Source organism: Ictidomys tridecemlineatus, chromosome 2, assembly GCF_052094955.1.
Source record: "Ictidomys tridecemlineatus isolate mIctTri1 chromosome 2, mIctTri1.hap1, whole genome shotgun sequence".
Classification (NCBI taxonomy): Eukaryota; Metazoa; Chordata; class Mammalia; order Rodentia; family Sciuridae; genus Ictidomys; species Ictidomys tridecemlineatus.
Genome location: NC_135478.1, coordinates 113,318,933 through 113,343,221, shown reverse-complemented (window position 1 = coordinate 113,343,221; position 24,289 = coordinate 113,318,933). Strand labels below are relative to the sequence as shown.

The following is a 24,289-nucleotide window of genomic DNA, read 5'->3' as shown; positions in this document are numbered from 1 at the left end:
TAAGACACAGATAAATAAATGGACTATTTGCAGAAAAGAAAATACACAGGACACATTTATTAAATGGCTAAATGCCCAGTGTCCAGAAAAGAAATGTGCAATCAAATGTTACAGTTTGGATCTTGAAATGTTTCCCAAGGGCTCCTGTGTTAAAAGTCTGGTCCCCAGTTGGTGGTGCTATTGGGAAGTGATTAACCTTCAGGAGGTGAAGGCTAGTTGGAGGAAATAGGTCACTGGAGGCCTTGCCCTTGAAGAGTATATTTTATCCCTGATCTCTTCCTCTTTCTCTCTCTGCTTCCCCACTATCAGGAAAGCAGCTTAATTCTTCCACACCTTCTAGACCATGATGTTCTTCCTCATTATAGGCCTAACAGCAATGAAGCCAGCTTTTCATGAACTGGAACATTTAAAACTATGAGCCAAAGTAAATATTTTCTCCTTTAAGTTGATTCTGTCAGATATGTTGTCACACGGACAGAAAGTTGACTAACACATTGAGCAATGAGATGTTTTTTTCTTTTAACATATGAGAAAACAAACAATAACAAACCCCAAACAAACACAATCTTTTTAAAAATGATAATAAAGTTAGGTAGAAGTTGGTGAGATGGAGATAGTTCCATACTGCTGGCAGGAGTAGAAACTGATTGCTTCTCTAGAAAACTACATGACCATACACATCAGGATGCTTAAATATTTTACCACTTTGCCCAATGATAATCCTGACAGAAAAATATTTTAAGTATAAAGTAATCTGTATATTGTTAACAGGAAAATCTGAAATAATTTTTAAAGAAACTATGGTGCTTAACATGGTTGATGAATCCTTTATAATGGTGTGAGAAAAATACCACAGAACAATTTGAAAAAGATAGGACCACAGAATATTTGCTATATGCTTCTGGAATGTAAAACAACTCATTCAATGCAGAAAGGTCTGGACGAGAAAAGAAATTTGCCCCAACCTTTCTCAGTCCCTAAGGAATAGGTAAAGCCATATTTTAAAATGCCACAGGGAACGAGTCTCCAGCAAAGAGAAGTCTTTATTTAACTAGCACTTACAGGTATTTTCTACTTACCAGGCCCTGCTTGAAGGGCTTGTAAATATTAGTTCAGTGCTGTCCACTAGAAAAATAATGTGAGGAGCTGGTGATGTGGTTTAGTGGTAGACCTCTTGCTTAGCATGCATGAGGCTTTGAGTTCAATTCCCCACACTGCAGTGGGGGAAAAATGTGAGCCACCCAGGGGACTTTAAGTTCTCTAGCAGACACATAAAATAGTCATTTATATTTTATATCCAGAATGTTATTATTTCAAAATGTGATCAATATGATTAACAAACAAGATAGATTATCTCCTTAATAGTTAATTAATGATGACATATCCTTTTGTTGTTTTGTACCAAGTCTTTGAAATCTGGCATGTGTTAATACGGTACACTTCATTCCAACTAATCACTTTTTTTTCCTTTGGTACAGCTACATCCCCAATTCCCAGCCCCTTTAATTTTTTATTTTGAGACAGGGTCTTGCTAAATTGCTGCGGCTGGATTTGAACTTGGAATCCTCCTGCCTCAGCCTCCTGAGCTGCTGGGATTACAGTCTTGTGTCAGTACGCCTGGCAACAACTAGTCACATTTTTGAGTGTTCAATAAGCCACATGTGGAGTTATGCATTGAATCATGCCCACCCACCCCCCATTCAAATGGGAAACTCCTAATCCCTAGTAGTTTAGAGTGTGACTTTACTTGGCAACAGGGTCATTGTAGATGTAATTAGTCATGATGAGGTCATAGTGGTATAGGGTGGACCCCTACTTCAGGAACTTCTTATAAAAAGGGACAAATTGGACACAGAGAACCACACAGAGAGAATATCATTTGAAGATGAAAAAGGATCAGGATGATGCTTCTTCAATTTGAGGGTTGCCAAAGGTGGCTGGAAAACCTTTAGAAGCTAAGGGAGAGCACATGGAGCACATTCTTCTTCCCAGTCCTTAGGGGGGAAAAAAAAAAAACTTACATTGCTGACATCTTGATGTTGGACTTCTGGACTCAGGAACTGAAAGAAGATAATATTCTGTTGTTTAAAGTTAGGGAGTCCTAGCACACTGGTGAGTGGCTGCCATATTGGATGGAGAAGAGTTGGCTCATTGAACTCCTCCTGACTGTGCTCAAAGAAAGGACTATTATTATCCCCATTTATGGGTCAGGAAATTGAATTTTAAAGAGCTTCCCAAGATCTTGTGGCCACCAAGTAGCAAAGCCAGAATTGGAGCCCAGGGAGGTGGTATGGGACCCCATGTTCCAGGTCACCCTTAAGTCCCTGTCTTTCCAAGGCAGGGCAGATAGCCTGCAGTCTACCAGTCCTCCTTAAACCTTAAATGTTGCTGGGCATGGAAGACTAGTTCTAACCTCTGGGCATCAGGGAACCAGATGGTTTCTCTCTTCCATAGTGTACTCTTATCTTCCTTCCTTCTGAAAGGTGGCTCATGCCTTTGGTCCCTCCTGAACTGTGAGCAGAAAAGTTGGACCTCAATGATGCTGCTGTCCTGGTATGATCCACATCCATGCCTCGTGGCCAACTCAACATGGTGCCTTTTCCTACCACCTTCCTGATTCTCCTAAAATTCCTGGCTTCTCTCTTGGGCCACAGTTGCCCTACTGGGAGTCCTAGCTAAAGCCTGTGACCTGCAAAGTGAAGGAAACCCCTTGAGGTAAATGATACCTGTATTCTAGACAGTGAGAGGAAGATTTGCAGATTTGCTGTGCCCCACATTGTGGCTACATCAGCCCCACTCTGCAGATGACTTGGCTGAAGAGATGCCACTAGATGTCCCTCCAAATACATGGGACTTGGCTTGGGTGATCCTGGCCAGAAAGTTGGAGGAGGGAATGTCTGCTTGGCAGATTCTTAGGGAGGTGGCCACAGGCCTGAGCCTGCTTAAAAGGTAAAGATCAGGTTCCAGGGATGCTGAGGGAAGAATTTTTCTGTGCTCCTTCCCCAACAACTCAGGGTGACCCCAGGAAAAGTTTTGGCCTGATAGGTCCAAATCCACTCTATTCCGTGGGAAGGGAGATGGCCACAAAGCTGGGAAAAGGGAAAGGGGTAGACTGACTAACTGCCCTAAAGACCCAGCACCAGCAAAAATTCAGGTTAGAGTATCTGGGTCCCCGGGTCCCCACTTGGATTTCTGTCTTTCTTCCCCTACAAAAGCTGGGAGGTCCTTAGTTCTTGCCAGGCCACGTGGCACCAGGTGGGGAGTGTTTGGTGCTATCTATATTCCCTTGTTGCTTCCTTCTACCACAGGGCCATTGCACATGCTTTCCCTTTGACTTGAATACTCTTCCTTTACCTACTCCCTCCACACTACCATTTAGTGACCTCTTACTCTGATCCACCAGAGTAACTGCTCCCATAGAATTTTACTTCTCTTTTTTAGGTATTATTCTCATTACACATAGCTTGTGATTATTTCACTCTCCTCCTTCACTTTCAGGCCCATGAAAGCATGGACTGTTCTTCTCATCATTGTACCTGTATTTTCATTTCATTTAGATGATGACTGAGCTTCAGAAACTAGTCAGGACCAGGTCGAGGTTTAGACACTTATCCATCTATACCTAAGTCCTGGGTCAATCACTTTCTGTCCTGGCTCCCTAAAAATAGACTATTATAGTAAGGTCTAAGAAAAGCATGGAACTAGTGGATCCCCAAATGTCCCCCAGAGAAGGTGACATTTGAGCTGAGCCTTCAAGGTGGAAATAGGAAGATATTCTAAACAAAGGTGACAAAACAAAATCACAGAGGTGAGAAAAAGATGCCATAGGACACATTGCTCAAAAAGTTTGAGGTCAGGTCACCAAGAAACTTCAGACCATATTGGGGACTTTGGGTTATCCCTTCTCAGTAGTGAGGAGCCACTGGAGGTTTTAGAGAAGAAACCAATGGGACTGTGCCTATGCTAAGATAACCTTTGGCCCAGTGTAAAGAATGATCTGGGGACAAGAAATATTCAGAGTAGGGAAAACAGGAGACTACTGCAGAGATTCATGGTAGGTATGGGAGAGGACTTCAGAGAAGCCAACAGTGGGCAGGGAGAGGCCAGTGCCTTACTTCTGTCCCATGCCAGAGCTGTGTTGCAGACTTACTCCAGAAATTTTGAGGGCCAGAGATTATTCAGGGCCTGATCTAGGGAAGTTATGTTCTTCCTGTAAATTATAAATTTATTGCAGCTGATTCTTCTGACTACTTCAGATACTTTCAATGACTGGGCACAGTGGCACATGCCTGGAATCCCAGCAGCTTGGGAGGCTGAGGCAGGAAGATCGTGAGTTCAAAGCCGGCCTCAGCAACTTAACGAGGCACTAAGTAACTCAGTAAGACTCTGTCTCTAAATAGAATACAAAAGGGCTGGGAATGTGGCTCCATGGGTTAGTTTAATCCCCAGGGACCCCCACAAAAAAGATAAACAAAGCCAGACACTAGTATAGACCAAAAAGATAGACTTTATTAAGTAATAACTATAATTATATGTCATTTTATGATAGGGACATGTTCACAGAAATGTGTCATTAGGCAACATGATTGTTGTGCAAACATCTTAAAATGTACTCAAACAAAGACAGCTGTGGCTTTGCTAGGTGATACAGTCTTATGGAACCTGATATATGTGGCTCATTGTTGACTGAAACTTCATCATGTGTCATGTGACTGTATTACAATCAGGAAGCAAGATCAATGTACTTCAACAAGACAAAAGGCAGGAGACATTTTTAAGTGCCAGGATGGGCTAATGAATAACATTTGATCCATGTGACCAGGCCATTTGGTTTGCTAATGAACGCTTATTCAGAAGAGGGACAAACTTCTTATATCTTTATGACATGTGATAGTGGTATAAGGTGCTCACCAAAGTTAGGCCTTCACTCTCCCATAGGAAGTAGGAGCCAGTCAGGTAGTACCTCTTGAATGTTTGCATTTCAAAGAGCCAGTCCTGGAGGAGACAGTTTTAGGTGGCAGAAAATTCTTATCTCAAAAGGGGCCTGAGGAATCTCATTTATCCTTAGAGCAAACAAGCTAGAAGGAGGTACTATTATGTCATCCATTCGCCAGTGAGACAGAAGCTCAGAGGGCATCTGGTCACTTGCCAAGGTCCCAAGTAAATGCCAGAAACAGCACTTGAACTCAGGTCTGTCTAATCTTGCCATACCCTGTTCATGAAAATATACTCAACATCACTGGAGAAATTGAAGAAATGTAAATTAAAACTACAAGGAGACATAGCCAAGTACCTATTAGAATGGCTACCACCAGAATACCTGAGAGTACCAAGACAAGGATGTGAAGCAGCAGGAATGTTCCCATGCTGCTGTGGGGAATGCAAAAGAGTGCAACCTCTCTGCAAAATAACTTGGCACTTCCCCATGGCATTAAATGTACCCACTTCACATGGCCCAGTGGGAATCCCACCCTAGAGAAAAGAAAAACTTTCAATCATGAAAAAAAAAAACTAAATATGAATGCTTACAGCAGCTTTTTTAATAATCACACCAGATTGGAAACAAGTCAACTAGCCTTCAACTGGAGAATGGATAAGTAGCATCGTACATTCACATATATATCCACACAATGGAATACTGCTCAGTTGCAAAAAAGAGTCGATCACTTGTGTATACAACAGCGTGTTTAAATTTCATAGGTATCATGGTGAGTGAAAAGCATATAAAAAAAAATATATCAAATGATCTCATTTATTTTGCATTCTGGGAAATTCAGAACTGTAGAGATAAAGAACAGATCAATGGTTGCTCAAGGTAGGGTAAGAGGAGGGTCTGACTCCAAAGGAGAAGCGTGAGGGAATTGAGGGGGTGGCAGAGCTGCTCAACATGTCATTTATGGTGGCGGTATGTATGTGCTTGTCAAAGCTCAATGAATTGAGCAGTGGAAAAGGGAGAATCTCACCGGTTCAAATTATAGGTCACCTGTGCATCCTAATTCTGATTCAGCATAATTGAATTGCTGAATCAGAAAATTTGGACAGTGGGAAACAGTGGGTCTTTTGGGTAGAAGGACAGATTGAGCAAAGATAGGGATGAGGGCTGGTGAAGGCTGAGTGGAGGCTTTGGGTTGGAGGATAGTGGGAGGGAGAGGAAGTAGTCAGGACCAGTTGTGAGCACTAGCCATCAACCTGTGGAAGTTGTGGGGCTGGAGCAGATCATGGGGCCAAAGGGCCAGAGGCAGAGAGACCTTTCTGTCTTCACCTTTGCCTCCCAGTGCCCTCCCTTCAACAGCTAGGTTGCAGCCCCCAGGCATGTGCCCTGCTCCTTGGTGCCATCTGTGCAGGGGAATATGGTGGGTATGAGCATATCAGAATCAAGGAAGATAAAGGAACCAGGCATCAGATTTCAGAATCCACTAAGTAAACTTGCTGTCAAAATTTTGCAGTAGATTGTTAAGTAAGGGTAGATGGTGAGCCAATGTGGAATCACTGAGAATAAGGCCTTCTGAAGGGCCACATTTCCATTTGGGGCCAGAATTTCTGGAAAATGACCAATTAGGGAAATACTTTGACAAATGACTGGACATTAGGACAAGCTAGGGCAACATTGTGCACACAGCAGTGGCAGCAGGAGTGATGCTTGGTCAGAATCTCTGTTAATGGCACGGCACTGCCAGAGGCAAAGAGGCTTGATGGCAGGACAATGCTATCCTAGTAGCACTGTGGGACCTCACACTCATTGAGTTTCAGACTTAGGCTAAAATTGCAATCAGAAGCTTGGAGACCCAGAGGGTAGAAAATTTTTCAGAGGCCGTAACACTGGGAGTGAGAATATATATGGAAGATGGAATTGACTTCCAAAATTCTTTCTAAATGGGAAAACTGTGAGGTTGGATTTGCATTAGAAGCTGATTGTTCAACCACTTGATGGGTAACTGTGTTAATCATGTAATCCATGTTCAATATTCTGATGCATTGATACCTGGGGCCTTGTTGACCCTGGAAGGACTGTCCCTCCAAGTGTTAACCAATTCCTAGAGATTAAACAACATGTTCACAAGCAAGCTTTCCAAATACAAACCAAGTGATATAAGCTCACATTCCAACCATCTCCTTTCCCAGGCTCTCACTCTCTGGGCCACTATCCATCTATCTTAATTATCCCAGGACCAGGACCACGTACCAGATGATTAAGGATTGTACTCAAGAGTATGCTAAAAGTATTCAGACTAGCAAATCGTAAGCCTGCTTGCCCTACCTGGCCCATTCCTCCCCATTGAGGTCATAATAAATGCTCTTGGCTCGAGTTTTTTCCTTTCTTTACATCTCATGGCTGAAAATGTTGTCTACCATGTTATAGCATCTCCCCTTATCAGAACTGAGTCATATATATATATATATATATATATATATATATATATATATATATATATATATATAGTGCTGGGGATTGAATCCAGGGCTTTGTGTCTGCTAGGCAAGCACTGTACCACTGAACTATACCCCTCATTGAAAAACTAAACTAGTTTTTCAATGAAAATCATTTATCAATCTTTTCATCCCACTATACCTCCAATTTTCTACTGATATACTTTATTTTAGAATGGCAACTCATTTCTCAGTATCAGTTCATAGAAAAAGGCCTGGGGTTTTTGATTCAGAGTTCAAGGTCGTAGGAGATAGGAGTAAGGATAGAATATCTATGTTGCTTTGTTGGGCCACCTGGCCTCCACTAGACCACCACCCCAATAGCTCCTGAGGAACAGGCCAGTTGTGATGGCAAGGCTGCAACCTGCTAGAGTGGGATCCCTATTTTTGGAGAGGTTGGACAGGGGTCTGACCAGGGAAGGCCATGAACTCACTGAGGATTCAGAGATCAAAGAGGAGGATGTGGAACCGAAAGGTTTGCCTAGAATTTCTCCACCTTTTCCATGAAGGTTTGGTCTGGGAGTAGCACTTCCACGGTGTAGCTGATGTGTTTAGAATGAACCAGGCTGTAGGTGTTGTCGAACCTTAAGACATCTGCAGTGAGCAACAGACATTCAGACAGGATGCTCCATCTGGGACCCTGTCCTCCATGGTGGTAAATACATGTGTGGGTGCCCCGCCAGGGAACCATTGCTAGGGCTGAGAGCCCAGAGCCAGTCCCACACTGTGTCTATCAGAACCAGGGGCCCTTACCTGGTGGGAAGACCTGGATGACCTTTGAAGACTCCTCCCCCGCCCCCACCTCCAGGTGGAGCTGTTTCCTGCCAACACTCACAGACACCAGTCTTGAGGCAGGTGAGGCTCCCATCCTCAGGCACCAGGTGGGCATTGTAGCGCTGGCTGGGCAGCACCTCTGTCATCTCCCCAGCCCTCTGCCGCTCCCCTATCTTGGTCTTCAGGAAAACCCCAAAGCCAATGTCTCCACCATCTGATGCAAATTGCCACCTGCAACAGACGGAGCCCCACTGATGACCTCCTGCCTGGGCCCTGGAGCCTCTTCCAGTTGCACCCAGGTGTGGAGCGGTCGCTGTCCCTACCTGAGCACACAGCCTGGGAACAGGATCTCATTCTCCACGTGCTGGGAGGAGCCACGGCCCACCGTCACTGTGTGCTCATACTGCATCCTCACCTGCTTGCACAGGTGGTAGCTCTTGGGCACCTCACCCCCGTAGTTGATCTGTGGGTGAGGGTGGGTGAGGGTGGGTGAGTAGACACTAGGCCACGGTGGTCTCCCCTCTGTCCCCATCCTCTGGGCACTCCATACCTTAGTTATGCACTTGGGGTTGCCATCTGGATCAGTTAGAGTCCCCCCAAACTCCACAGGCAGCTGGTCGGGGCTGATGAACTTTGACAGCTCCTGCTTCCAGTTATCTGTGTGGGAACAAGAGGGGGCCTCCAAGAGGCTCAGGGATGGCAAAGGGGACCCAGCCCAGTTTTGACCTATATCCATGTGTTCCCCTCTCCTTGAAGTGCTTCTGGTCTCCATTCCCAGGAGCAATCCTGTCCCCAGGGATGGAAGCTGAGTAGCTCTGGGCCTAGGCTTGGAACTCAGCATGTGCTTCTGTGACTAATTCCTGCCCCAGGCCTGCTCCATTCTCACTGCCCCTCTAGGCCTGGCCTGTCCAGATGTTGGCTCATTGATCATCTTGACAGGGAGTCAGACTAGCAACTTCTGAAGCCTGGGGTCTAGAACAGGGAGACTGTGACCTAGGTTTTGCCATTCCTTAGAGACCGAACTACATCTCTTACAGTCATTCCCTGCTCTTGGCTCCCAGAGGTTTCTAGCAACCTCAGAACTACAGGCCAAGCTTGTAACAATTCCTATCAAGTTTGTTTACCCCAAAGGAACAAAGGCATTGCAGGAATAAAGTAAAAGAAAGCAGAAGTGAATACCTAACATGCCATAGTACAGAAATGGACTGCTGAAGCGTAAAACTGATGAAATAATCTAAGGGGAAAATCCCCCAAATTTGACATGAAAGCATAGCACTAAGTTAAAAATCAGATAATAGGACAAATATGAACTGGGGAAAATGTGTGCCACAAATATGCCAGGATTAGTCAATGTACTTAATATGTAAAGAGCACTTATAAATAAATAAGAAAATACTTCTCTAGAAAAGGGGTATGAGACCACAGGAGGCAAAAAATAAGAAATTCAAATAACCAATTTGAAAAAGTCCAAAATCACAAGTCATAAAAGAAATCCAATGTAAAAAATAATAATTATGGCCAGAGTCTTTTAAATTATCAATGCACAATTTTGACAAGAGTGTAGAGAAATGAGCACATTCATACATAGTTGGTGAAGTTAAATTATGCATTATGCATGGAGCACAGCATTGTTAAAGGTACCATAGGTCCTAATAAGTGTTTTTCTTTGAAGGAAGAAAAAAATACCTCTTGTTTTTATACAATGGAAAAAAATGTGGATGTGTACAAAAATCTATAAAGATATTCACTAATGGTAAAAATAATACAACCTAAACATAATTTTGCTAAAATGGAAAAATGTTTATCACATGATAAGTGATAACAAAATGGTAATAGGTGGGAAGCACATTTTAATTTTTGGAAGTATATTCCTTTGAAATAGACAGTAGATGTTACCAGTAGTTCCTTCAGTGACAAGATTTTCCCTCCTTCCTTATCCATTTCTGAATTTTCCATATTTCTAAATAGAATGAGTTGTATAACTTGGAAAAACCTGGGTCTCATTCTCCTCACTTTATGGATGGATGAGAAAACTGAGACAAGCACAGCAAGTGATACATCTCTCTTCAGCTAGTAAGTTGCAAAGTCAACCTTTAAATCCAAACCTCCCAACCTGAAATCAGGGCCCCCCTCCATCCTGCCTCTGGAGATGACTCTCGCAGACCCTCCTGGTCCCTTTGCCCTCTTGCTAGTATGCACGTTACCAGAGCAGTTGCCACGAAGCTGTGGGTCCCAGAGACTGGTGCCCTCAGATGCAGGTACCATCAGGTCTGCTGAGGGGCAGAACTTAGCTCAGGCTCCAGGCTGCAGAGGAGGCCCCAGACGACTCACTCACCTCCCAGAATCACCACCTTCCTGCTTGTCTCCTTACTCATGTAGGACTTAATCAGGTTGAAGGCCACGGCAAACAGGCTGGGGGCTGAAACAGGCACAGAGCTCTCCCTTGGGCAGTCAGCTGGGGGAACTGGCTCTCCTGGGGTCTCAGGTGCCTACCCATCACCTCCACATCCCCCAATCCCCAAATGGGTTGATTCACTTACGTCTCACAATAATTATATGCTTCAAAATCTCAGGGTAATTTGCCTCGAGTGCAGAGAGAAACTGTGGAGTCAAAGAAGTGAAATGTGTATAAATACTATCCCCTATGTCTGTCCCACCCTCAAGGCTCCAGAGGGCACACCCTTGGTTGTCCTTTACGGCCAGCCATCCAAGACATGCACACAGATGCTCAGACACATAGTAGAGCCGCACTTCCCAGTTGAGTCCTGGTCCCAGTCATCTCCTTGATGCCATTGATTATATATATATATATATATTTTTTAATTTTTTTTCAGGTACCAGGGATTGACCTCAGGGGCACTTGACCACTGAGCCACATCCCCAGCCCTATTTTGTATTTTATTAGAGACAGGGTCTCACTGAGTTGCTTAGCAAGCCTTGCTAAATTGCTGAGGCTGGCTTTGAACTTGTGATCCTCCTGCCTCCACCTCCCAAGCTGCTGGGATTATAAGTGTGCACCCAATCTCATTGTTATATATTCTTAATAGATAGGTCTCCACTCACTGCAGACAAGAAAATTCCCATTCAAGACTCTAGAAGGCTCCCTCCCCTATGACTCAGACAATAGTTCAACTTCAGGACTGAGACAGACTTGCTGTATAATATTCAAAATTGCAAGGCATATTTTTAAAAATTAAGTTATTTTGATATCATACATCTTACCCTATCCAAGTGTAAAATTCAGCAGCTTTTAGTCACAAGGGTGTGCAACCATCACTGCCATCTAGCTCCAGAACATTTTTAACTGACCCAAAGGAAATCTTGTACCCATGAACAGTAACTCCCCATTCTCCTTCTCTCTGCCCAAGGCAATCATGAGTAGACTTTCTGTCTCTACAGCTTAGACTATTCTGGATGTTTCATCTACAGAAGCTTCTTGACTTTACAATGGGGTTGCATCTAGATAAACCCTATGTAAGCTGAATATATCCTAAATGGAAAATGCATTGAATCCACCTAAGCTGCAGGACACCCTGGCTTAGCAGCACAGATCGTGAGTTGTTTCCCCTTGTGATCGCAGGACTGACTGGGAACTGTGGCTCACACAGCTCAGCATCACCATATCCCATATCACCAGCCCAGGAAAAGATCCAAACTCAAAACTTGAAGGACAGTTTCCAATGAATGCCTATTGCTTTTGCACCATGGTAGAACCGAATGATCATGAAGTAGAATCGTTTTAAGTGGAGGAACATCCCTTTTTTGTTCAGCTGGATTTCATTTCATACCATGTTTTTGTGGCCTTTTTTTAAAACAGATAATAAGAATACTAATCAAGCCATTACAAAAAAAAAAAAAAGTTTAATTTAGGTTCTTCGCTATCCTGAGTGAAACAAAAAGAAAGGAAAGGTAAAACTTCTGCTTCTGTGGCCCAGGCCTCTACTCACTTTTCCTTCCCTCCTCAGAGCCCCTAGCACCTACTAACTCCTGGGAAAGAAGCAACAAAGAATGTCAGAGGCTTGAAGCTGGGGGGGTGGGCAGCTCCTGGGGAGAGGAAGATCAGTGGGTATCTGGGAATGAGATGGGAGTATGAAAAGGGAAAGGCATCCACAGGTCCCCTGGTAGGTCTGGGATAGACTTCATTGTGACCTGTTGGGTACCAGATGGTGACTTTGGGGTGCCAAGTCTCAATGCAGGACTGTGGGTTTGACACATTGCTGCCAATGCTTGGGTGGATACTTACCTGGCAATGGGAGGCAGGAGGACCACTCACATCAACAATTGGAGAGGGAAAGGCCCTGTATTTAGGCCACCTGGAACCCTGCTGGGGAGGAGGGAAGGGATCACCTCACCTCCTGAGCAAACTCCACTCCTGGCTTCCACAAATGCCGCAGGCTCAGCCCCTCCAAATCAACAATGGCTGTGATTTTCTCCACCTTCTTTCCCAACTGCAAGATAATATCAGGAGATGAGTGTCTGTGAGAGTCAGTGTCCCCCATGTCCCAGCCGAGACAGGGCTAGGCTTAATCCTAGGGCATTGGTTTGTCTTGGTTTTTCCTGGCTTGGAGGTTTCATGTGGAGAAAGGTGCAGAGAAGGGGCTATTCTAAGCAAGGCCAGAACCAGAATGGCCCAAGGCCTGCCTTCTTCATCCGTCCACTATAAGGCAAATCACTGTGTCTCAGTTCCCTTCTCTGTATAGGGGCAATGAGATATCTCCCTCTTCAAATGAGGCTGCAGAGGGCAGGTTAGCCCAGAGGCTGAGCACAACCCTGGGGACAGTCAGGAGAGGAATGAGTTCTAGCTCAGCCGTGTGTTTTGTGGCCTTGGGTAGATCTTTGGCTTCTCATTCCATCCTGGGTGCTACTAGGAGCACAGGAGTCGAGGAGCTTTGGGAGGCAGATTCTGGATGTGGGTCCAGAATATGGGAAGGTGCATGGGTGCTGTGGGCCAGCCTTCTGCTCACACCTTCTGAGTCTGCAGTTCACATTGGTGCAGGAGCAGCTCACAGTTCTGGAACTTGTCCCTGAGCAGATCCTGTTTGGAGGCGGAGAGGAAGAGGCCCTTGACATCCAGGCTTCCTGCGATGTGGTACCAGAGGGGGCCACCCTCACGGTCATGGCCACAGATGCTATTAGCGCCGTATATCTTGACGACCTGGTTGACCACAAGAAGGGGGCTCAGGGTCTTGGGTTGAGGGTCTGGGAAGCAGGGGCAGGTTTGAGGGAGACATACCTCAGGAGGCTGCCATGCAAGGATGCTGTCCAGATCTTGTTGCTTCCGGAACTCCATGTGCTGCGGAGACAGGACAGGGGCTTAAGACTTGGCTTGTCCCAAAGGCTTCTGCAGAGACCTGGAGATATCAAGCCAGGTCCTTCTGCCTGCAACAACTAAGGGCCAACTAGAGCATTCTCAGACCCCACCCACATGGGGGGGGATGGGTACAGAAGGGGATACCATTCTGAGAGGGAAAAGGAAGAAAAGATCCAGAAAGGGCCAGGTGAGGCCTGATTCTCTCCCTGCATCCTCCATTTGCTCTATCTGTTCCACCCATCCCATGGCCAACCTGGGAGTCTGCAGAGCAAAAGTCAGCCAATATGGAAAACAGTATGGAGATTCCTTGGAAAACTGGGAATTGAAATACCATTTGACCCAGTTATCCTCTCCTCAGTGGGCTATCCTCGAAGGACTTAAAAACAGCATACTACAGGGACACAGCCACATCAATGTTTATAGCAGAACAATTCACAATAGCTAAACTGTGGAACCAACCTAGATGCCCTTCAGTAGATGAATAGATAAAAAATGTGGCATATATACACAATGGAATATTACTCAGCAATAAAACAAAATCATGGCATTTGCAGGTAAATGGATGGATTTGGAGAAGATATTGCTAAGTGAAGTTAGCCAATCCCCCCAAAAACAAATGCCAAATGTTTTCTCTGATATAAAGGAGACTGATTTATAGTGGGGTAGGGAGAGGGAGCATGGGAGGAATAGATGAACTCTAAATAGGGCATAGAGGTGGGAGGGGAAGGGAGGGGGCAGGGGGTTAGCAAGGATGGTGAAATGTGATGGACATCATCATCCAAAGTACATTTATGAAGACATGAATTGGTGTCAACATACTTTATATACAACCAGAGATATGAAAAATTGTGCTATAATATATGTAATAAGAATCATAATGCATTCTGCTGTCATTTATTTTTTTAAAAATCAATTAAAAATTTTTTTAAAAAAGTCAAACTCTATTCCTTGGACTCTAGTCCCTTTTAGACAAAAAAACCTAGACTCTCTATGGAAGCCTGCAGGGCATGGCTGGTGGGCCTGGATCACCCATGCAGCCTTGTCTCTCTCATTGTTCTCTACAATGTGACCTCCCTGTACTTCTGGAGGTTCTTGGATTGTGCCTTCTGCTTCTTCTCTTCACATGCCTGCCTCCTTTGGGGCATTCATGTCCCAAATGACATATTCATGACCAACTTCCTTCCTTCCTTCCTTCCTTCCTTCCTTCCTTCCTTCCTTCCTTCCTTCCTTCCTTCCTTCCTTCCTTTCTCTCTCCTTCCCTCTCTCCATCTCTCCTGTTTTACTGTTTTCATTGTACTTCCCACTCTCAGGAATTCTCTTATTTGTCTAGTTTATTTGTTCATTTGCTTTCTTTTTTCTCTCTCTTCCTGTCACCTCACTCTTCTCCTAGCACAGAGCCAGGTTTACTGTCAGGACTGAAAAAATGCTGAATGAATGAAAGAGTGAATTTGTGTCTTGAAATAAGGCTTGAAATAAAAAGCAGGACCAGGCTAAGCTGGAGGATATTGTACTCACCTTCCGCAGCATGTCCTCTGATTTTTGCAGGTCAAAGCTCCGAGCTGCAACAAGAGGACAGGACCATGACTATAGAATCCTAAGGCTTGCTTTAGGCATCAGAAAAGAGCAGCCCTCCCTGCCCCACTCTCCAGGCTAGTTTTGTCTCCTCTTATTCAGAGCACCCTGGTATCCACACCTGGAGGCACAGGGGGCTCAAGCAAGAACCAATGTACCCTTCCTGAGTCCCAGGAAGATTTGTTTCAGACCACTTGGTTCCCTAGGCTGATGATGGTGGAAATGTCCCTCTCTGGGCCTTGGAAGTGGTGGGAAGTGAAACCACTAGCCAGGAGGAAGGTAAGAAAAGAAGGTATCCAAAAGAAACAGAAAATTAAGTCCCTGCCATATCCACTGCTACTGCCAGGATCTTGGGGGCTCTTTTCCTGTTGTTCCAGAAAAGTCAGTGAGAAAGCAGACCCTCCAAATCTTGTGGCTGAGAATTGTTTAAATCTGCAAATCACAAACTTTTGGGTCTCAGAAACCCTTTATGTACTTAAAAATCATCAAAGATGGCAATGAGCTTATGTTCATTTGGATTATATCTGCCCATATTTACCATATTAGAAGTTAAAATTGAGAATTTTTTAAATACAAGAATACATAAACACATATTCCCTTTCATTCAAAGCAATGATGTTATTACACATCACAGAGCCTCTGGAAAATCTGGTATAAGAAAACAAGAATGAAAAATGCAAATAATGTTAGAGTCATTAAGAAAATAGTTAAGGGTGGGGGTTGTGGCTCAGTGGTAGAGCGCTTGCCTAGCATGCGTGAGGCACTGGGTTCAATCCCCAGCACCACATAAAAATTTAATAAATAAATAAATATAAGGTATCATGTCCATCTACAACTAAAAAAAAAATTAAAAAAATAGTTAAGACATTAGGAACTAATGATCCAGAAAGATCTTGGAACACTTGGGTTTCCTGGAGCATATTTTGAGAACCATTGGTTTAAATTGTGAATAACTTAAAATACATAAAAAAGTACAAATCAAAACTTATTTTCCAATATTGTCACCAACCTGCAGTATGACTTCAGGACAATCTTTTCTCTCTTGAGGTGCAGTTTCCTTACCTCTCAATTAAGGCTGTCCATTACCCAACAGCCCTACTTTTTAGGATCCACCTGACAAAAGCATTTGCATATATGTGCAGAAGGGAACAGGACAATGTTATCCCTTTTGAAGTATTTGTAATTTAAAAAAAAAATGGAAACAACCTGAATGTCCAGCTCTAGGGAACTGGTTAAATAAATGGAGGGTCCCTCTATACTGTAAAATACTATATGACTATTAGAAACGATAAGATGAATTCATATATAGATTTTTATGATGTGACTATGTTCAGAAAGTTCTACTGTAATTTAAATTTTAAAAAATAAAACAATAGTGCTTTTCACAGTCGGTGTGACTCAGCTTTCTATTACTATAACAAGTCCCTGAGATAATCAACTTATAAAGAGAAAACGTTTATTTTGGCTCACAGTCTTTGAGGTTACCCTCCGTCATAATGCAGACTTATTGTTTTTAGGCCTTTGGTAGGAGGGCAGCACATCAGGCAGAAGCAGGTAGAGAAGCAAAACTGCTCTTCTAATGGCCAGGAAGCAAAAGAGAAAAGGAGTGGGCCATATGCCCAAGGACCAGAAGACCTCCCACAAGGCCCCACCTCTTAGGGTTTCCACTACCTGCCAGTAGCACCAAGCTGAGGACTAACCCTTTAACACATGGGTCTTTGGGGGACATTCTGAATCAAGACTGTAGCAACTAGTCACTCTTCAATATTTAAATATGTAATTCAACTGGTCCATGGAGCAGATGAGGCCAACTTTGTCTTGCTGAGAAACAAGGGCTGCCGAGTGGGGGTCTTTTAAATCAACCATATAGAGTCACTTTTCAGAACATTCTGCAATCATACAACAACACTGAGGAAGAAGAAAAATTTCAGTGACCTGGGGTAATGTTCTCAAAATAATAGGTGAACAGCTGGTGTGGTGATGCACACCTGTAATCCCTATGACTCAGGAGGCTGAGGCAGGAGGATCGAAAGTTTGAGACCAGTCTGGACAACTTAATGAGACCCTGTCTCAAAATAAAAACTAAGTTAGGCATGGCGCACACATGGTAAGCCCAGTGGCTCAGAAGGCTGAGACACGAAGATAGCGAGTTTGAAGCCAGCCTCAGAAATTTAGCAGGCACTAAGTGACTCAGAGAGACCCTGTCTCTAAATAAAACACAAAAACATGCTGGGATGTGGCACAGTGGTTAAGTGCCCCTGAATTCAAACCCTGGTACCAAAAATACAACAAATAAAAATAAAAAGGGCTTGGGATGCCAGGAATGGTAGCCCATGCCTGTAATCTCAGTGGCTTGGGAGGCTGAGGCAGGAGGATCTTGAGTTCAAAGCCAGCCTCAGCAACTTAGCAAGGACCTAAGCAACTTTGTGAGATGCTATCTCAAAATAAAATATAAAAAGGGCTGGGGGGCTAGGGTTGTGGCTTAGCGGTAGAGCACTCACCTAGAACATGTGAGGCCCTGGGTTCTATCCTCAGCACCACATAAAAATAAATAAATAAGGTATTGTGTCTAACTACAACAAAAAAATAAATATTTAAAGAAATGAAAAATAAAAAGGGCTGGGTATGTGGCTCAGTGGTTAAGTGTCCCTGGGTTCAATAACCCGCCTAACAAAAAAGCTTGGAATGTAACTAAGTGGTAGCTCACACTCCTGTTTTGAAGCCCCAGAAATGCAAAATCATCATCATCATCATCATCATCATCATCATCATCGAACAAAACAATATAGAGTATATTAAGTTGATGGTACTTTAAAAAAATGTTACATGTAAATTTACCTCATGGCCATGGCGGGATTATGAGTGATTTTGGATAGCCCCTTTTCCCAGACCTTCCAGATTTTCCATGGTAAACATGTCCTGGTTTTATAATCAGAAAACTATCTGGGGATGTTATAAACAAATGAGAGTTAGGTCCCAGCAGGTCCTGCAGGCTGAGAAGGTTTTCAACACATGGACTCTTGAGGGACAAACCATAGCAAAACTTCCACCAAATCAGAAAAGAATCCTGATTGGAGTCATGAAGACCTGTATAGGACCTGGAGCAGGTGGCCTCCTTCCATTGGAACTCAGTTTCCTCATCTGTTTATTGGGAAAACAGCTGTCTGGGCCAGTTCCCAGCTCTCTTTCTCTTAGAGTCAACTTGTCCCTCTTGGCTCATTCCACTTCCAACCTGATTCAACAGCATTTCTATTAAGTGTCCTTGGCTGATGAGAACCAAGTGATTTCACTTGGTCCCTTGTGCCTTAGGCTGGTCCCCATTTTGACTTCATTTGGGCCTCAAGACAACCCTGAAAGCTGAGTAGGAGATAGACTCTATTTTCTTGTAAAGAGATGAGAAAACTGAGACCCAATAAAAGGAGGCCATCTATCTCGAGTCCTATGCAGCCAGTAAAAGACACAGGTGTGATTAGACCCGGTCTTTGGGACTCCAGTTGGGATTCTTTTCTGATTTGGTAGCCATTTTTCGGTGGTTTAGATGTGGTTTGTCTCCTAAGGGTTCATGTGTTGGAAGATTGGGTCTCCTATATAATGATGTTAAGAGGTGGTAGAAACTTCTAGAGGTAGAGCCTACTGGGAAGTTATTGGGGGTATCATCCTTGGAAAGGATTTAAGTTCTCATGGGACTCCAATTAGTTCTTGTGAAAGGGTTGTTGTAAAGAACAAGATCCTCTCTGAATCTTGCTCTGGCTTCCTGTCTCACATGTGATCTCTCCCTTTGCATATATTCCCACCATAGTGCCACCCACTGTGACATGACTCATTCAAGAGGTTCCTCACCAGAGATCAAATTGATAGGGCCACCTGATTTGGGACTTTCAGTTTCAAACTGTGAGATAAATAAGCCTCATTTCTTTATCAACTACTTAATCTCTGGTATTTCATTCAAGTAAGAGGAAAGGGACAAACACAAGTTTGAAAGGAATTCTAGGTAAAGAAAACTGCCTTCGTGAAGACCTTGAGCTGGGGAATCCTGTTGGTTAAAGTATCATGACTTATAAAACAATACACCAGGCTCAGAGGCAAGTTGCCCTCACTGATTTTATGAAGACGGTTCATCACCTACTAGGTTTTCTCTGTCATTCAGTGATTTGAATCCCTATGTAATCTGCAATAGTTGGGGTAGGCATGATCATTAACATGGTTTAGAATGATTTCCTCACAGACCCTGAAAACAATTCTGACCTTACTTTCTATCAAGGAGTCTGTGTGGGAGTTACAGCTACATTCTCAGAGCCACAGAATAAAAGGATCTCCTGTCTGTGCGTTTGGATTCTGGGATTCCAACATTTATCTCAAATGCAAATTCTTCCCCAGACTCACTCTCTGAAAAGATATTAAGTGATTGACATCTATATTACCTTTAAAGAAAAGAGTAACCGTAAAAAAAAAAAAAGAAAGAAACCACACCCATATCCTTTATCCCTGAATGTCCCCTTTCTGTTCTCCAAAACTTAGCCAAGTTAAGAGAACAATGAGAGTAAGCTTGGACCAGAATATCCAGATACATATTATCTTGAAGGATACTGTCTTTCTCCCATATACACTGGGGGAAAGGGCAAGCTAATGTTATCTATAGAAAAGTCCTTTTTACATGTACACCAGTACAGTTGGTCCTTGGGATACTGGTCATATAAACAAACTGTCTCTGTTGCCTAACATATAAAATTGTCCTCTCAGCAGAGACTGGTGTGAAACTGAGGGCACTGTGAAAAGGAAACATGTCACTCATCCAGCAGGCCACCACTGGACAAAATGCAATGAGGGAGAGGAGGCACTGCTTGGCAAAGCACCTTGAGGTATGGAGGTGTTATGTGTTCAGCCTGCAACCCCTGGACCTTCCTCATAAGTATTTCTCAGTAAAGCCTTATGCCTCATACCATCTCTGGGCATTTTCTTTGGTATCTCACCAACCTATCACCCTTTCCCGGCACAACTAGGCTGTGAACATGACAGCCTCTAAAATCAGACTGACCTGGATTTGCCACTTGCAAGCATGGTGAAATTCGTCAAATAGCTTAATTGCTCTGAACTACAGTTTCCTCCAATCAAAAAAAAAATGAGGCTAATAATAATCTCTACCTCATTGGGCTTCTGTGGAAGAAGAAGAAAGAGGAAATAAAGGAGGAAAAAAATAAATTAAAATTGCTTTATCCAGTTCCTAGTACAGAATTAGTGCTATGAATATGGCAGTTAAATACCACTATTCCTTGAGGGAGCCACCTCCAAGATGGCTGTTAGTGGTCCTCACCTCCTGGTATTCATGTCTGTTTAGATCCCTCCCACAATGAGCAGTGCTGAGCTGCATAGACAATAGGATACTGAATAAATTATGGAATATGATCATAATGGTGTTATCATAAAGACAAAGACATGTTTTCCCTCATTCTCTCGAATCATTCACTGTGGGAAAGCCAGCAGCTCTGTTCTACAGATACTCAAGCTGTCTTCTGGAAAGGCTCCTGTGAGGAGGAACTGAGGCCTCCTGCCAACAGCCAGCACTGACTAGCCAGACATGTAAGACATCTTGGAAGCAGATCATCCAGCCCCATGAAACCCTCACTTGACAGCATCCTTGAGCAACATTTTGTCTGCAACATCATGACAGACTATACCAGAACCTCCCAGCTAAGCCTCCCCATAAATCCTGGCCACAGAAACTGGGAGATAATAAATGTTCCTAGCTGTTTAAAACAGCTCTGTTTTGGAGTACAGCAGCTCACTCTAGCCTTGGGTTCTATCTACATCCATTCAATAAATAGCTACAGAAGAAAAAATAAATAAATTGTGTCTACATGGAGCATGTATAAACTTTTTCCCTTGTCATTATTCCCTAAATAATTAAGTATAATAAAACATTCACATAGCATTTGCATTTTATTAGGTAACATAAGTCATCTACAAATGATGTAAAGTATATAGGAAGAGGTGAGTAGGCTATATGCAAATACTATGCCATTTTATGTGAAAAACTTAAATACCCATGGGTTTTGATATCTTCAGGAGGTCCTGGAACCAATCTTGTGGAAACAGAAAGATGACTGTAATTTGTTACACAGCAACAGATACCTTTCGCATGCCCCTGACTCCCATCTCACTGCATCCTCTATCCTCACCTCGGAGCCAGCGCAGGAGGAAGGAGTCATCAGCATTGGGCAAGGCAGATAGCACATCCTGGACATTGACCCGAAACTGTGGACAGACAGATCGGGGAGAAGACTGGGATCAAAGAGTTTCCACGGTGCCCCCGAAGCCTTCAGGGGGCTGGTGAGCCACCCGCAGGCCTGTTGGGTTTGCTGGCCCCTGAGTGAAGATGACACACCAAGGCTGGGAGAGCCAGGACCTGGGTTAAGCTGTGGCAATTCTTTTTCTCTCTATGGAAAGTGGGATAATCATCAACTAGCTGCTCAAACCCTCAGAGAGGATTAAAGGTGGAAAGGATCCATGAGCCTGACTTTTCCTTCAGGGATGTGGGGATAGGGAACAGCCTGTTTCAGGGACCTGATCTTTATCATCAAGGAGCTTCCAGGCCAGATCAGGTGGCACAGTAGCTGCAAGAAGTATGAATTATAGAGATTGAGCAGTTTGCCCAATGTCACCTGGCCAGTGAGTGGCAGAGCCAGCAGGCTAATGATGAATTTGGGTTAGAGCCCATCATCTAGGCCCAAGGAAGGAATGACTTGGCACATCCTGGGAGAGAGTTCTTCTCAGACGGTCCCCAGGAGTTGCTCAGGGCAGTTCAGCTGGCCCTGCATCCACCAGACAGGATCTGAGGGCTGAGGTGCTGCTGCTCTTGGATGGATGTTTCTGGCTGCACTATGGCTAAAGTCAGCCTTTAATACTAATGAATCTGGAAGGTGAAAGAGCACCGGAAAGAGCCAGCTTCCCCAGTGTGGCCTTGCCTGAGTCACTTTCTCTATTTCTGAGTATCTATCTCTTTGACCTTCAAAGAGAAACTGAACCTCCTCCAGGTCTCCCACCTGAAATGAGCTGATAACTTTTGTCTTCAGTATCATGAAGGAGTGTTTAGCTCTAAGCTAAACTAATCCTGACATGAACTGCTTTTGTATCTATTCCCTAAGTGAGGAAACTGAGGCTTAAATGCTCAGCCAAGATGAGCATTTCTTTGATCTATTCTTGATCCCAATGAGTTTCTTGTTTTGTTTTGTTTTGGTTGTTGTTTTATTTTTGGTACAGGGGATTGAACCCAGGGGTGCTTAACCACTGAGTCACATCCTCAGACCTTTTTAATATTATATTTAGAGACAGGGTCTTGCTGAGTTACTTAGGGTCTCACTAAATTGCTGAGGCTGGCTTTGAACTTGTGATTCTCCTGCCTCAGCCTCCCGAGCCACTGGGATTACAGGCATGCTCCACTGATTTCAGTGGTCTTGTAAGAGGATTCATTCCCGGCTAGGGCAAAATATCACTTTCTCAATGTTGAAATTCTGAGGGCAGAATTGGGGCCTCCTGTGCCCCTGGAAGTGTGTGATCCCTACAGCCATGTAAGAAAAGACCTTGAACCTCTGAGGGACTCTCCCCAGGATAGAGAGGAAAATGCACTTTGTTCATGCTTCCCCTTGGGTTGTAGCTGAGGATGTAACCTGCCATGCCAGCCTCTCCGCATAGGGCCTGCAGCCCTCACCTGTGTTGCCCACTATAGTAGCCATATATTCTTAAAACATGGCTAGTCTGAGTTGAGGTCTATGAGAATAAAATACAAGATTTCAAAAACTTAGTAAAAACAAAAACAAAAATTCATAATGAATCTTACACTGACTACTTGTTGAAGTGGTAATAATTTAACTATACTGGGTTCACAGTATATCTCTATTGGTTGGGGCTGGTGTAGCTTCTGGCCGCCAAGATCTTAAGGGTTGGAAAGAGACCCAGAGCCCTGAGGAACTTCAAGGGCCTTGGGTCCTTTCCCTTGTGGGGCAGAAGAAAAAAAACGAAGCTGGTGTAGAACTCTCTCCCACTCCCTCTGCCCCCTCACCTGAGCCAGTGACTTCTCCTGGGATGGGCTCAGGTCACCCACTTGTCCACTCATGCTGCTTATGGTATCAGGGGTGGGATCCAGCTCAGTGCTCCTGGGTTCAGGCCGGCTCTGTGGTTCCATCCAGACTGCCTGCCTTTTGCCCAGCTGGCAGCTCCACCCACAAATACCTCTGTCCAGAAGACCTGTTCCTTCTTATTGGACCTATAGTTCTTACCTTGAATGTGACTGGCAGGGCTCATTCCTTGCTGGATGCCTGAGACACTGGCCCTTGAATTCAGACTGGCTTGGATTCAAAACCTCATTTGTAAAATGGTGACAGTGTAAGTGTTGCTTGCCTCACAGCATTGATGTGGTCATGTTGAAACTGACACTATGGTTGGCACCCACATGGAGGCTGGCACCCACATGGAGGCTGTCCTCCACCCTGCCTCTCAATTCCTTACTTTCTACTCCTATAGTCCCATCAGATGCCTCCTTGAGCCTAGGAAGACCACTTCTCACCTCAGACAAAATGGAAATCACTTGTGGTCATATCCCAGGCTCCATTTATCATCTGTGTCCAGAGCAACTGCTCTTGGGGCATGTGGCTTCAAGGTTGAGAAAGAGACTTTCCAGGCCCAGCATATGTGTGTATAACTGTGAATTGAGCCACACCAGACCTGGGAACCAGGGTAAAGGATAAGGGGTGAGAGAGTGGGTGGGGAGGACTCATTTACAGGCAGAGAACAGAACAGGTTATGCCTTGCTTGCAATTACTCCATGCTGTATAGAACAGCAGTGTCTAGCTCTAAGTTATTTCATTTTATAAAGCAGTAGTTCACCCTGAGCTCCTCCATTTTGAGTACAAGTGCTAAGACAAAATGACTTGGCAACTTTTCTAGACAAATGGGTAACCACTAGATGTTGGGCATTCAGAGCTTATTGAAAAGAATAACCTCAAACTGCACAGGATAATCATAAGGCACAAGCTGATAAATTAATTGTGCTGATAAAAAATGATGACCTGTGAACTTACTGAATTAAATTAGAAGCAGATGGATATATGGGTATATCAAACCCAAACCATGTCTGTAAGCTTATCAGACACACCAGATGTAATCCCCTCACCTGGAACACATAAGAGAGTGGTAAGGTGGCACACACTG

At 44.0% G+C, this 24,289-nt stretch overlaps 1 protein-coding gene across 1 annotated transcript; it reads right to left on the bottom strand.

The window, feature by feature from the left end:
* Window positions 1–7,537: 7,537 nt before the first annotated feature.
* On the bottom strand, window positions 7,538–23,195 carry LOC101972354 (SEC14-like protein 6). Its single transcript, XM_005341873.3, has 12 exons — window positions 23,142–23,195; window positions 21,262–21,337; window positions 15,029–15,072; window positions 13,436–13,495; window positions 13,169–13,357; window positions 12,555–12,650; window positions 10,743–10,803; window positions 10,538–10,621; window positions 8,753–8,859; window positions 8,526–8,665; window positions 8,264–8,433; window positions 7,538–8,022 (listed from the first exon to the last, which is right to left on the bottom strand). Exons 1-12 carry the CDS (start codon window positions 23,193–23,195, stop codon window positions 7,910–7,912), a joined length of 1,194 nt encoding a protein of 397 aa, XP_005341930.2. The 3' UTR covers window positions 7,538–7,909.
* Between the last annotated feature and the right edge of the window lie 1,094 nt (window positions 23,196–24,289).